The sequence below is a fragment of the Hemiscyllium ocellatum genome, chromosome 11, assembly GCF_020745735.1.
Source record: "Hemiscyllium ocellatum isolate sHemOce1 chromosome 11, sHemOce1.pat.X.cur, whole genome shotgun sequence".
NCBI classification, from domain to species: Eukaryota; Metazoa; Chordata; class Chondrichthyes; order Orectolobiformes; family Hemiscylliidae; genus Hemiscyllium; species Hemiscyllium ocellatum.
In genome coordinates this window covers 48,523,176-48,536,407 of record NC_083411.1, presented here as the reverse complement: position 1 = coordinate 48,536,407, position 13,232 = coordinate 48,523,176, and the positions used below count along the sequence as shown (strand labels likewise).

The 13,232-nt window shown below is 42.0% G+C and overlaps 1 protein-coding gene across 1 annotated transcript in view; it reads right to left on the bottom strand.

Annotated features, from left to right (window-relative positions):
* LOC132820333 (sodium- and chloride-dependent neutral and basic amino acid transporter B(0+)-like) overlaps positions 1-13,232 on the bottom strand; it is a 46,888-nt gene that overhangs the window by 2,920 nt on the left and 30,736 nt on the right. The window contains exons 10-12 of the mRNA XM_060832355.1: positions 11,463-11,562; positions 6,121-6,230; positions 5,856-6,026 (exon numbers count right to left, since the gene is read on the bottom strand). Coding sequence (XP_060688338.1) covers positions 5,856-6,026; positions 6,121-6,230; positions 11,463-11,562 — 381 coding nt within the window. The remainder of the gene's footprint in view (positions 1-5,855; positions 6,027-6,120; positions 6,231-11,462; positions 11,563-13,232) is intronic.

Genomic DNA, 13,232 nt, shown 5'->3' with positions numbered 1-13,232 from the left:
CCAGTCTGAAAAGCAACTCTCCATCACCACCCTCTGTCTTCTACCTTTGAGCCAGTTCCGTATCCAAATAGCTAGTTCTCCCTGTATTCCACGAGATCTAACCTTGCTAATCAGTATTCCATGAGGAACCTTGTTGAACACATTATTGAAGTCCATATAGATCATGTCCACCGCTCTGCCCTCATCAATCTGCTTTGTTACTTCTTCAAAAAAACTCAATCAAGTTTGTGAGACATGATTTCCCACACACAAAGCCATTATAATTATCCCTAATCAGTACTTGCCTTTCCAAATACATATAAATCCTGTCCCTCAGGATTCCCTCCAACAACTTGCCCACCACCGATGTCAGGCTCTCTGAAATATAGTTCCGTGGCTTGTCCTTACCACCTTTCTTAAATAGTGGCACCACGTTAGCCAACCTCCAGTCTTCCAGCACCTCACCTGTGACTATCGATGATACAAATATCTCAGCAATCATTTCTCTAGCTTCCCACAGAGTTCTTAGGTAGACTTGATTAGATCCTGGGAATTTATCCACTTTTATGCATTTCAAGACATCCAGTACCACCTCTTCTTCAATATGGACATTTTTCAAGGTGTCACCATCTATTTCCCTACATTCTATATCTTCCATGTCCTTCTTCACAGTAAACACTGATGTAAAATACTTGTTTAGTATCTTCCCCATCTCCTGCAGCTCCACACACAGGCCTCCTTGCTGATCATTGAGGGGCTCTATTCTCTCCCTAGTTACACTTTTGTCCTCAATGTATTTATAAAATTCCTTTGGATTTTTCTTAAACCTATTTGCCATTGCTATCTCATGTCCCTTTTTGCCCTTCTGATTTCCCTCTTAAGTATACTCCTACTGCCTCTATACTCTAAGGATTCCTTCGAACTCTGCTGTCAATACCTGACATATGCTTTCTTCTTCTTCATAACCAAAACCTTAACATCTGTAGTCATCAACATTCCCTATACCTACCAACCTTTCTTTTCACCCTCATTATCTCATTTCTGAAGACTTCCCATTTTCCAGCTGTACCTTTACCTGCAAACATCTGCCCGCGATCAGCTTTTGAAAGTTCTTGCCTAATACCATCAAAATTGGCCTTTCTCCAATTTCGAACTTCAACTTTTAGATTCAGTCTATTCTTTTCTATCACTATTTTAAAACGAATAGAATTATGGTCGCTGGCCCCAAAGTGCTCCCCCACTGACACCTCAGTCACCTGCCCTGCCTTATTTCCCAAGAGTAAGTCAAGTTTTGCACCTCTCTAGTCAGTACATCCACATACTGAATCAGAAGATTTTTTCAGCACACTTAACAAATTCCTCTCCATCAAAACCCTTGATACGATGGCAGTCCCAGTCTAAGTTAAAATCCCCTACCATACCAACTCTATTATTCTTACAGATAGCTGAGATCTCCTTACAAATTTGTTTCTTAATTTCCCACTGACTATTGGTGGGGTTTATAATACAATCCCAATAAGGTGATCATCCGTTTCTTATTTCTCAATTCCTCCCAAATAACGTCCCTGGATGTACTCCCAGGAATATCCTGCCTCAGTAGAGCAGTTATGCTATCCTTTATCAAAAATGCCACTCCCCCTCCTCTCTTGCCCCCCTTTCTATCCTTCCTATAGGATTTGTATCCTGGAACATTAAGCTGCCAATCCTGTCCATCTCTGAGCCACATCTCTGTAATTGCAATGACATCCCAGTCCGATATTCCTAACCATGCCTTCCCCGTTAGCTCTCTTGAATTGAAATAATTACAGTTTAATTTATCAGTCCAACCTGTAGTTGTTTTCTGCTTTGTTCTTGCCTGCTTTAACTAGTCACCTTTCCCAACCAATCTCAAATTGATCTTTTTCTTCACTATTTCCCTGGGTCCCACAATTCCACCACCACCCCCACCCCAACCGACCCCCACCCCCACCCCCCACCTTACTAGTTTAAATCCTCCTGAGCAGCTCGAGCAATTTTCCCTGCCAGTATATTCATCCCCTTCCAATTCAGGTGCAATCCATCCTTCTTGTGGAGGTCACTTCTACCCCAGAAGAGATTTCATTGATCCATTAATGTAAACCCTTCTCCCCTGCACTATCTCCTCAGCCACACATTCATCTGCTCTTTCCTTCTATTCATACCCTCATTAGCTTGTAGTACCAGGGTTATTCCACATATTGCTACCCTAGAGAACCTCCTCTTGAATTCCTGCCTAAGCTTCTATATTGTCCCTTTAGAATCTCATCCTTTTCCCTTCCTATATCATTAGTTCCAAAGTGTACAATGACCTCCTGCTGGTCCCTCTCCCCCTTGAGAACATTCGGCACTCTCTCCAACATATCCTTGATCCTGGCAACACACCATTCTGATTTTTCACTGTTGGCCCCAGAAGTGTCTGTCTATGCCTCTGACTAGAAAGTCCCCTCTCACAATTGATCTCTTGGAACCTGACGTACCCCTCATTACATTGAGAACCAGTCTCCGGACCAGAAATTTGGCTGTTCGTGCTACATTCCCCGGAAAGTCCATCACCCCCTACATTTTCCAAAACAGCATACTTGTGTGAGATGGGGACAGCCACAGAAGACTCCTGTACTACCTGCCTACCCATCCTAATTTTCCTGGAGTTAACCCATCTACCTGAATGTTTCTGCGGCTTTTCTCGCTTCCTATAACTGCCACCCGTCATATTCCCTAGCTCTTGTAAATTCCTTATTGCCTCTAACTGCTGGTCCAACCGAACCATGCGATCTGATAGGATTCACAATCAAAGACACTTCCTGCAGAAGTAACCATCAGTAACATGAAAATGCTCCCTAAACTCCCACATCTGATAGGAAGAGCACCTCACTCAACTAAAGGTCATCGTTGCTCCTTCACAATCTACAGACCCAGAAAATAGCACCATCTTTTTGCTCTTTAAAAAAAACACTGCTCCATGCTAACTTAGTACCTATGGTTTATATTTTTAAAATTTAATCAACAGACCGATCTCAATAAAAGATACAATTAAGAAAGAATCCACTCTATTCACTACTGTAGATTTACAGCAAGATTACAAGTACAAACTATGCACATGTCTGTTCCTGTGCTGTGAGCTCACCCACACAGGTTCCTCTAAGGTCAGCTGTGAATTTCACTGTTTGTTAAATTTTCCTAAATGCACTCTAATGTCCAGAGATACATGAACTCAAACAGCAAAAGCAGTGATAGTGCAGATTCACTGCTGTGTCAGACAGCAGGGTCAGTCTTTCTCTGACCCTGTGGTCACTGCCTTTGTCTGTCATCCTCCTTTTAAAAGTGCCATTGTTTTGATCTTTTATTGCAGAATCATTCGGTGTACTAGAGACAGCGCTGGATAATCACTGAAATGGGAATAATGTCCAGGGTTATGGGAAAAAGCCGGGGGAATAATACTAAGGCCTTCTGCGCATTCAGAGGGCTGGTACAGGCATGATGGGCTGAATGGCTTCTTTCTGCACCATAACAACTCAGATTCTGTGAACTTTGTGTAGTTGAGACAGACAAATCATAACCTTGGTCTTATATAGAACAGTACGGTACAGACACTAATCCTTCAGTCCACAATATTGTACCGAACATGATGCAAAATTAAACTATTTTCTTCTGCCTGCCATTGGTTCACATCCCTTCATTCCTTGCATATTCATGTCTTTAATTAAAAGTTCCTAAATGCCTTTATCATATCTGCCTCCACCCCCACCCCGGCAGCCTGTTCCAGACTCCTGACACTCTTTGTGTAAAAAAACTTGCCCCTCACATCTCCTTTGAACTTTTGCCCTCTCACCTTAAATGCTTCTCTTAGTATTTTTGAACTGTGGGGGGGAAAAAGATTCTGACTGTCAACCCTATCTATCCATCTCATAATTTTGTAGGCTTCTATCAGCCGCTCCAGAGAAAACAACCTGAGTTTTTCTAGCCTCTCCTTAGAGCTCATACCCTCTAATCCAAGCCTCATCCTGGTAAACCTCTTCTACACCCTCTCCAAAGCCTCCACATCCTTCTTGTAATGTGGCGACTAGAATTAAACGCAATAGTCGTCATGCAGCCTAAGCAAAGTCTTATAAAGCTGTAACATGACCTCCTGATTCTTGTACTCAGTTCCCTGAGCAATAACGGCAAGTACGCCATAAACTTTCTTTATCACCCTACTTGTGACGATTTGTTTTGATCTGTATTTGATGCTGAAATGAGCTTCTGACAACATTTTCATAACACCACTAAAACCATATATTTTTGCCTGCATAATCTGATTCGATTCCTCTGTAGTTACAGAAATCCTCTGTTGCAAAAATCCACACCCATGCAGTCATGCCATTGGCACTTGGCTATTCAAATAGCAAATCGAGAGTTTGATGTTGGAAAAGCACAGCAGGTCAGGCAGCATCCAAGGAGCAGGAGAATCGACATTTTTGGCTAAAGCCCTTCATCACGGCTTTAGCCCGAAACATTAATTCTCTGCTCCTTGGATGCTGCCTGACCAGCTGTGCTTTTCCAGCACCACACTCTTGACTCTGACCTCCAGCATCTGCAGTCCTCACTTTCTCCTATTCAAGTAACAACTCAGCTGACCTCCCAAATCCGACCCTCTGTGAACTTAATAATTCAAATCTGTGCTCTTAATTACATCAAGTCCTGATCATCGATCATTCCTTTCTCACTAATTCATATTGGCTCCTGCTTAAGTAAGTACTCAAGTTTAACATTCTCCTGCTTGTTTCCAAATCTTTCCATGGTCTTGGCTCACCCTTTCCTGGAAATCTCTGTGACATGTGTGGTTGTCTAAATCAAGCATTTTGAACCCTTGCTGTTTAAATAGTTTGACCATTAGTAGATGGCCCCTCAGTTGCTGAATTACGGGACTTTGGAATTCCTTCCTCAAAACTCACTGTCTCCCTGCCTTTTCTCTCATTGAAAGCATGAAGAAACAAAATGTGAGATTGATCTTGACAAACCTGTACTGAAACCAGGAAATGTTCCACGTGGACTTTATTCGAAAACTACTGAATCCCACCACCTAATGCCACTACTTGTTATTACAACCAGACAAACGTAAAGATCTGCAATGCAGAAGACACCATTCTGAAACTGAGAGATAGTTTTGAAACAGTCCAAACTCCAACTTTGTAAGGTGTATGAATTGATTGAGAATTTAATGAAATCAACCTAACAATCTGTGATCCATGACTGAAATACAAAATATAGAGTTTAGTGGACCTTTTGTTTATATTTGTTAAATTAAGGTGACCTGCATTTTCCAAGGTATTGCAACACACTGATATGTTCATATTTGTGATGTGTTCCAATAGTGCAATTCTTTTATTATTTTAAAACCTATCTTTGATTTAATTGCATAAATGTGATAAATTATGTTTTTTTGTAACATTGAAATAACCATAGTCCTATCAGATCACAGGGCTGCTCTCTCAACAGAGAGCGAGGTGATTGATGGTGGTTTAACCTGAGGATCAAGGGGAGAGTTCCAGAAGGAGAGTTCATCACAGTAACCTCAGCTGGTACAGGGATTGGCATCACTCAGCATCACCAACTCACCCATCCAACCAACTGAGCTAACCGATCCACTTTCTTTTAGTTGTATATTCAAACATTCACAGATACTACTTCCAGTCCACTCCAGCTTTAGTGCCTGAACCAAGATGGTATCACGGTGGACTGAACTGAGCATAAGTGAAAGGACAACAAAAAGACATTTTGACTTTGAAACAATATGCTTTGCATTGCATCTATCATGATCCAAAACCTAATTTTATGTTCTCTGTTCCTTAATCTTTAAAAGATTTCAAAGCGTCCCTCACCTGCCACAAGGTGGGGCCCTCAGCTTGGACAACTCTCACCACAGCCATGATGGGGATCCACATAATACAGAAGGTGGTCATACACCAGCCCAGTGCTCCTGACCAGACAGGGTATTCAACAGATCCATATCTTAGTGGGGCAAATGTTGTCAAGGACCAGATTAAGACTGCCTGAATGTGGATAAGATACAAAACTAAATCAGAAACAGAATGAGAGATTGGGTATTTTCAGTTTAAATCAAAATAATGTGTAACAGCTTCTTACCACCAGCAAACACGGAGAGATCAGAATCCAACACATTCTCCACCACAGCCAGAAGAGCCAAGTCCTTTCCCCAATCATCATCTCAATGTCCTTGATGAATCTGTTTGTCCCTGTGAACAACAAGGAAGAAGAGAGACACCATCACTCACTCTGTCCTGTCTTTAGGGCAGCTTGTTTACTGTTGAAGTTCATCTTGTACAGGGTGGCACTGATGAACAGGTTAACCCAGAGAAGGGATTGCTCCAGATTTCAAACAGGATAAGGAAATTGATTCTTGTCACCAACTGATTGATCTTTCTCTCCCATTTTGGGAACAAGGGTCTGTCCATCCCAGCACAAATTGGAAACATAAGCTTTTCCTGGAATGAGTTCTTCTTGGGCGATGAAGGTAACTTGGAATTTGAAACACAAACAGATCAATCATGACCGTATTGATGGTGGAGCAGGCTTGAGGGGCTGAATGGGTCTATTTCTGCTAAGGACTTGTAAAATATGAAAGTGAAGAGTTCATAACAAACCCTAAATATAGAAACATGTGAACAACAGCAAAAATAGGTTAATTTTCTCTAATCTTATTACAAATCACTTGTTAGGGATACGATTAATACTGATAGAAACCAATGAAGGGTAAAGAGTGGGGTGTTTCCAATGTAAAGAACAGGGGTATAAGTGTAATTAATTAAAACTTATAAAATACACCATTGAGTTAAATGCAATAGAGATGACCACTTAGGTGATATGTTGCAACTGTAGCATGTGGGTGCTGCTGGATTCCTAAAGAAATCCAGTTATATTGGATCAGCTCAAACATTTGATATAGTACCACACATGAGGCTCCTTAATAACCTGAGAGCCCATTGTGCTGGGTGTACAGTATGACCATGGATAGTGAATTGGTGAGCTGATAGAAGATCGACAGCAGTATCTTGTCGGGATCTGGATGATGTGAGCTTGGCAAGGTTTATTCGAGAATTGGATGAGAACTGTAGCAATTCTGATGTCGGGAAGACCATATTTTTTTTTTATTCTTTCAGTAAGCAATGAGCTGAATCTGTCACTCAGCAGTGATGAGTTCCTAATTAATGGGATTATTCCCTATTAAGCAGCAAGCTAATGGTACAACACGCCTAACTAATATTCAGCTTCCTATCTTAAACTCACCTAACAAGCTCAACATTGAGAAAACTTGACCTGGAGATTAGAGTGGGGATCTCGTGAATTCAGCTTGTTACCTGCTCCAAATGACCTAAATATTAGGCACTGAGGTCTCAGAGAATACTCCAAGGATGCCAGCCACATACACTTTACATTCATGGTATTGGATCTGATATGTGCCAGTCTCTGATATCTTGCTGGGCCATCTCAGAAAATTTCTACACTTCAGTACTGCACCACAGTCTGCCCCAGTGACTATCATTGTAATGCCTCGGCCAGCACACCCAAGAGCATGAACCAGGCTGCATCTCCAGGCTGGTCACTTGCTGTCCCAATTCTCACTCATTCTGAGCTGGCCTGGATGCTCACAACACCTCTTCCTTGCCTTGCCTTTTGCCTTTGTGTGTTTGCTACCTCAGCCAGGGATATTATTCCAGTCGCTCCTTGCCATTTAGTGCAGACACAAAGGAAGGAATCTTGTTGTGGTTGTCAACAGGACTCTGTCAAATCAAGGAGGGTGTAATTGGGTGCTGGCACAGTAAGTCATGGGCAGTCTCTGATACCAATTCCATGCGCTTAGACATGGGCAACCAGCTGCTCAGGGTGGTCAACATTAGTGTTTACTCCACGTAAGGGGTTAGGAACTGAATGAAGGTCAGCCCACCACCTGGCTTGAGTCTTTCTGCTCTACTGTGGGCTGCTTACTTCCTGAAATGAGACAGAGGCAGGTATTAATGGAGATGAAAGGACGTGTCCCAATTGTTACTGTAGGTGCAGCTGGGAGGTATCCTGAGTGAACAAGCAGTGCAGAGGGACTGCAGGATTAATGGTGTCTGGGATTGGGGTAGGTGTGAGTGAGCGGAGGGGGACGGATTGCAAGCTGTAGTGAGATTGGTAGGGCATGAGACTCAGTGGAAGGTGGGTATAGCAAGAGAGTTACGGTGAGGGTGAGATAACAAACATGGTAGCACTTACTAGCAAAGTGGAGAAGATCATTGACTTCCTTCTTTCACTGCTGGGTATTCCTCCAGATGGCTGAGATTGCACTGATCCAGGTGGCAACCTCGGACCAGGTTGTCATGTCATGCCCTGATCTTACCAATCCAGGGGTAAGAAGAAATCCCACCTCAACACCACACTATGCAGTAGAACCTTTAGATCCCTACCCATCAGGCAGGATACTCCTTCCCCCTGCCTGCCTGCTATGTCTGGGATCAATATAAGTAACACTGTAGGGTTGTTCTAGACTGACAGTGTTTGTATGGATACTTAACGGGCTTTTAATGAACTTGTAACCACAACATATGGAGCTGCCAGTGTTGGCCTGGGTGGACAAGGTCAGAAGTCACATGGCACCACATTATAGTCCAAAAGGTTTATTTGAAATCAAATGCTTTCGGAGCACTGCCCCTTCGTCAGGTGAAGTAAAGAGAAGCACACAGACACAGAGTTTATAATCAGAGAGATCAAAATATCATAAAAGTGGTGTGAGTGGAGTGTTGACAGACTGAATAATAGGTCTCTGCAGGTGATCAAGAGTGTCAGATGGTGTGAATAAAGTGTCAACAGCTGAATAGCAGGTGAAGGGATGATCTATAATCTGATTCATTAAGGAAGAGAGATAATTACAAAATATTAAAAATAAGGTAGTTCTGGAGACAAACCAAATGACTGGAATAACATGGTAGGTATAAGAGTCACACGCCGAGGGTCTAACCAAAGTAACAAGTACTAATCCAAAACTGTACACATTAAATAAGGTAGAGAGATCATAATAAGTTATCAAGGTGATGGTGTCAAAACTGGACAGTAAGGAAGATCTTACAGGTACAGAACAGTGTAATGGGGTCACATGTAGTACGACTTGTAACCAAGATCGTGGTTGAGGCCATCTTCATGGCTACAGAACTCAGCTATTGGTTTCAGCTCAGTAATTCTGTGCTATTGTGGTCCTCAAGATACAAAACAACACAGAATTATTGTGAGGTAGCAGTGCTAACCACTGGGCCACTGTGCCACCCAAAGTGGGGATATTTTCAGGATGGCAACCTGTAACTGTATCACAGAGATTAGAGCTAGGGCCTCGATTATGACTGGAATGAAGAAAGTAAATATACAATCACCAAGTTTCCAGATCACAAAAATAGGTGAGAGGGCATTTGGTGAGGATGACACAACGATTCTATTGAGAGATACAACAGGTTATGTGAAAGAACAAAGGAATAGAGGAGTTGAATATTATTTGACTGAAAAGACTGCAGAAAGCTGCAGCACAGAAGGATTAGGGGTTCCTTGTGCATAAATCTGAAAAGCCTGGCCTTTAAATTTTATGGGTATGAGGGAAGGAAAATGGATAGTTGGCCTTTATTTCAAAGCAAACAGAATACAAAAATAGGTAAGCTTTGTTATAAATGTTCAAGGCACTAGTGAGACCATGGCTGGAATATTCGGAACAGTTTCTATTCCTCCATGGGATGAGGATGCCACTGGCTCAGTAGAATTTATCGTCCATCCCAGAGAGCAGTTAAGAGTCAACCATACTGCTATGTGTCCAGAGTCACATGTTGTCCAGACCAGGTAAGGATAGCAGTTTCTTTCCCTGAAGGACATTAGCAAACCAGAGGGGTTTTTTCAATCATTGACATTGATTCAAGGTCATAATTGGACTCTTAATTCTAGATTTTTATTGAATTCAATAAAACGGGGCAGCACAGTGATTCAGTGGTGAGCAATGTTGCCTCACAGCACCACGGACCTGGGTTCAAATCCAGCCTCAGGTGGCTGTCTGTGTGGATTTTGCACATTCTCCCCATGTCTGTATGGGTTTCCTCCAGGTGCTCCAGTTTCCTCCCACAGTCCAAAGTTATGCAGCTTGGTTGGACTGGCCGTGCTAATTTCCTCTATAATGTCCACGGATGTACAGGCTAGGCTGGTTAGGCATGGGAAATGCATGATTACGGGGATAGGGTAGGGGTCTGGGTCTGGGTAGGATGCTCATCAAAGAGTTGGTGTGCACTCGTTGGGCCAAATGGCCCGCTTCCACATTGCAGAGATTTTATGATTCAAATTGCACCATTTGCCATGATGGGATTCGAGCCTGGATCCCTAAGGCAGTACCTGGGTTAACAATCCAGCGATTATATCATCAGGTCATCATCTCCCCCTCAAAAAAAATATATTGGCTTTGGAGGCAGTCCAAAGAAGGTTCATGAGATTAATTTCAGATATGGAGAGATTTTCTTTTCAGGAGTGTTCGAGTAGTTTGGGCTTGAGCTCTTTTGAATTTCGTGGAATAAGAGGCGATCTATTTTGAAAAGTATATGATTGTTAACGATTGTGCTTGATCAGATATAGGAATAGAGGCTGTTTTCACTTATGCTAGAGTCTGGGACCAGGAGGCATCTCCTGAGAACCAAGAGGTTACATATTTAAGACAGAGATGAGGAAGACTTTTTGCTCTTAGAGTGCAGTGGTATTCTTTTTACCACAGAGTGCTGTTGAGGCTAGGTATATAAGTCTATTCATGTAAGATAGATTGTAAATCAGTAAAGGAATCAAACATTGTGGGGAAATGGTAGGAAAGTGGAGTGAAGGATAGTCAAATCAGCCATGACCTCATTGAATGGTGGCGCAAAATCAGTGGGGTGAATGGCCTACTTCAACTCCTCTGTCTTATGGTCTCATTGTCTTAAGTACTTATATTGCTATAAAACTCATACTTACACAGTCTGGGCTCTGTGCTGCCTCACTACATACAACAAACACACAGTAACTGCAAGCTGGCTGCTAATATTATCACTGCTACTGAAGGTCAGTCAGGAACCTTTGTACATCACATATTTGTGAAGCAATCTAACAGCAGAAAGATAAACTCCCTATGTGATCTTGGATTTGTGCAATAAAACAAGTATCAGCAATTAACAAGACAATGACTGTGGTAAAATTGGCTGAAATCCAGCAAAAACAAGTGGATCCTGAGTGAAGGATGCAAAAAATGATGTTGTGTGTTTCATGCTGGTTTCTGGAACCAATTAGGTTTCATTGTCAGGAAGAGCAAGTGAATTCTGATACACGTCTGCCAGCATCTGATTCATTTGGTCTGATTTTATTAAAGAAACCTTAATTTTCACAAAGTACTTTAAATTTAATATGTTTATTTGTTTCGGTCTCTTTTATGATTGACTGACCATAGATCCAACTGAGACCGATGAGTTGCAGGAGAGCTGTTATAACGAGAATCCAGTCCGTAACGTAATGATCCATTAAATTTAGACAGTAAATCCCAGCCTAAAATTAAATGGAAAATTCAAAAATGTTACACAGGAAAATGATTGTACTCTTACTTTCGAATTCAGACTTTGATGAGATTTGAAAAATGTATACATGTAAGTGCTTATAATAAAAGCACAATTCTAACTAAAGCAAATTCAGAAGTCACAATGTCAGGTTATATTCCAACAGATTTATTTGAAATCACAAGCTTCTTCATCAGATGATGAAGGAGCAGTGCTCTGAAAGCTTCTGATTTCAAATAAACCTGTTGGATTATAGCCTGACATCGTATGACTTCTGAAATTGTCCACTCCAGTCCAACATTGTCACTTCCACATCATAACTAAAGCAAAATACTACAGATGCTGGAAATCTGAAACAAACACAGAAATTCCTGGAAAAAATCAGCAGGTCTGGCAGTATCTGTGGAGAAAGAAACTAACATATTGATTCCAGTCTGGTACGACTCATCTTCAGAACTGTTCCAACACAATTCTAACTCGATGCTCAATATTCCCTCATTCATTTGTGTGTGGGATTCAATTATGTTGCTGTTCCCTCTTCTCCATTCTCACCTGAAAGTCATTTTTGAAATGGGGAGATCAGAATTTACCTGCAGTGTTCCAAATGTGATCTCACGTGATCAAATAAGTGAAGAGGTTACCTCAGAGTCCAATTGGACCTTGATCAGCTGGGCCAATGGGCTGAGGAGTGACAGATGGGGTTTAATTTAGATAAATGTGAGGTGCTGCATTTTCGAAAAGTAAGTTAGGGCAGAATTTATACACTTAATGTTAAGGTCCTGGGGAGCGTTGTTGAACAAAGAGACCTTGGGGCACAGTTTCATGCAGAAGGTGGTGTGCGTATGGAAGTTTTGGAGGCTGGTATAATTACAACATTTAAAAGGCTTTTGGATGGATATATAAATAGGAATAGTCTAGAGTGATATGGGCCCAATGCTGGCAAATAAGACTACATTAATTTAGGATATCTGATACCATGGATGAAGGATCTGTTTCTGTGCTGTACATCTCTGACTTTATGACCCTATGGGTGGCATGGTGGCTCAGTAGTTAGCACTACTGCCTCACAGCACCAGAGACCCAGGTTCAATTCCCGCCTCAGGCAACTGTCTGTGTGGAGTTTGCACATTCCCCCTGTGTCTGTGTGAGCACTCTCCGGGTGTTCTGGTTTTCCTCCCACACTCCAAAAATGTGCAGGTTAGGTGAGTTGGCCATGCTAAATTGTCTGTAGTGTTAGGTGTAGGGGAATGGGTCTGGGTGGGTTGCTCTTCGGAGGGTTGGTGTGGACTTGTTGGGCCGAAGGGCCTGTTTCCACATTGTAAGTAATCTAATCTAATCTAAATACATCCCAGATTTAGACATCATGACCCCTCATGTACATCTTAACTCTTTGCCTCCAGTTTTAACTGCCTGGGAACAGTGCATTAATGGGATTTGTAAAATTACCAACTCTCCACACTCAGTATCTGAACTACATTCCCATTCAACACAAATATCTGAATAAGGGAACCTGGCTCAGGAGTAGGCCATCCTGTCCCTGGGGCTTACTCCACCATTTAATAAGGTTAAAATCACACACCAGGTTATGATCCAACAGGTTTATTTGGAAGCACTAGCTTTCTGACCGACGCTCCTTCATCAGGTGGTTATGGAGTATAAGAT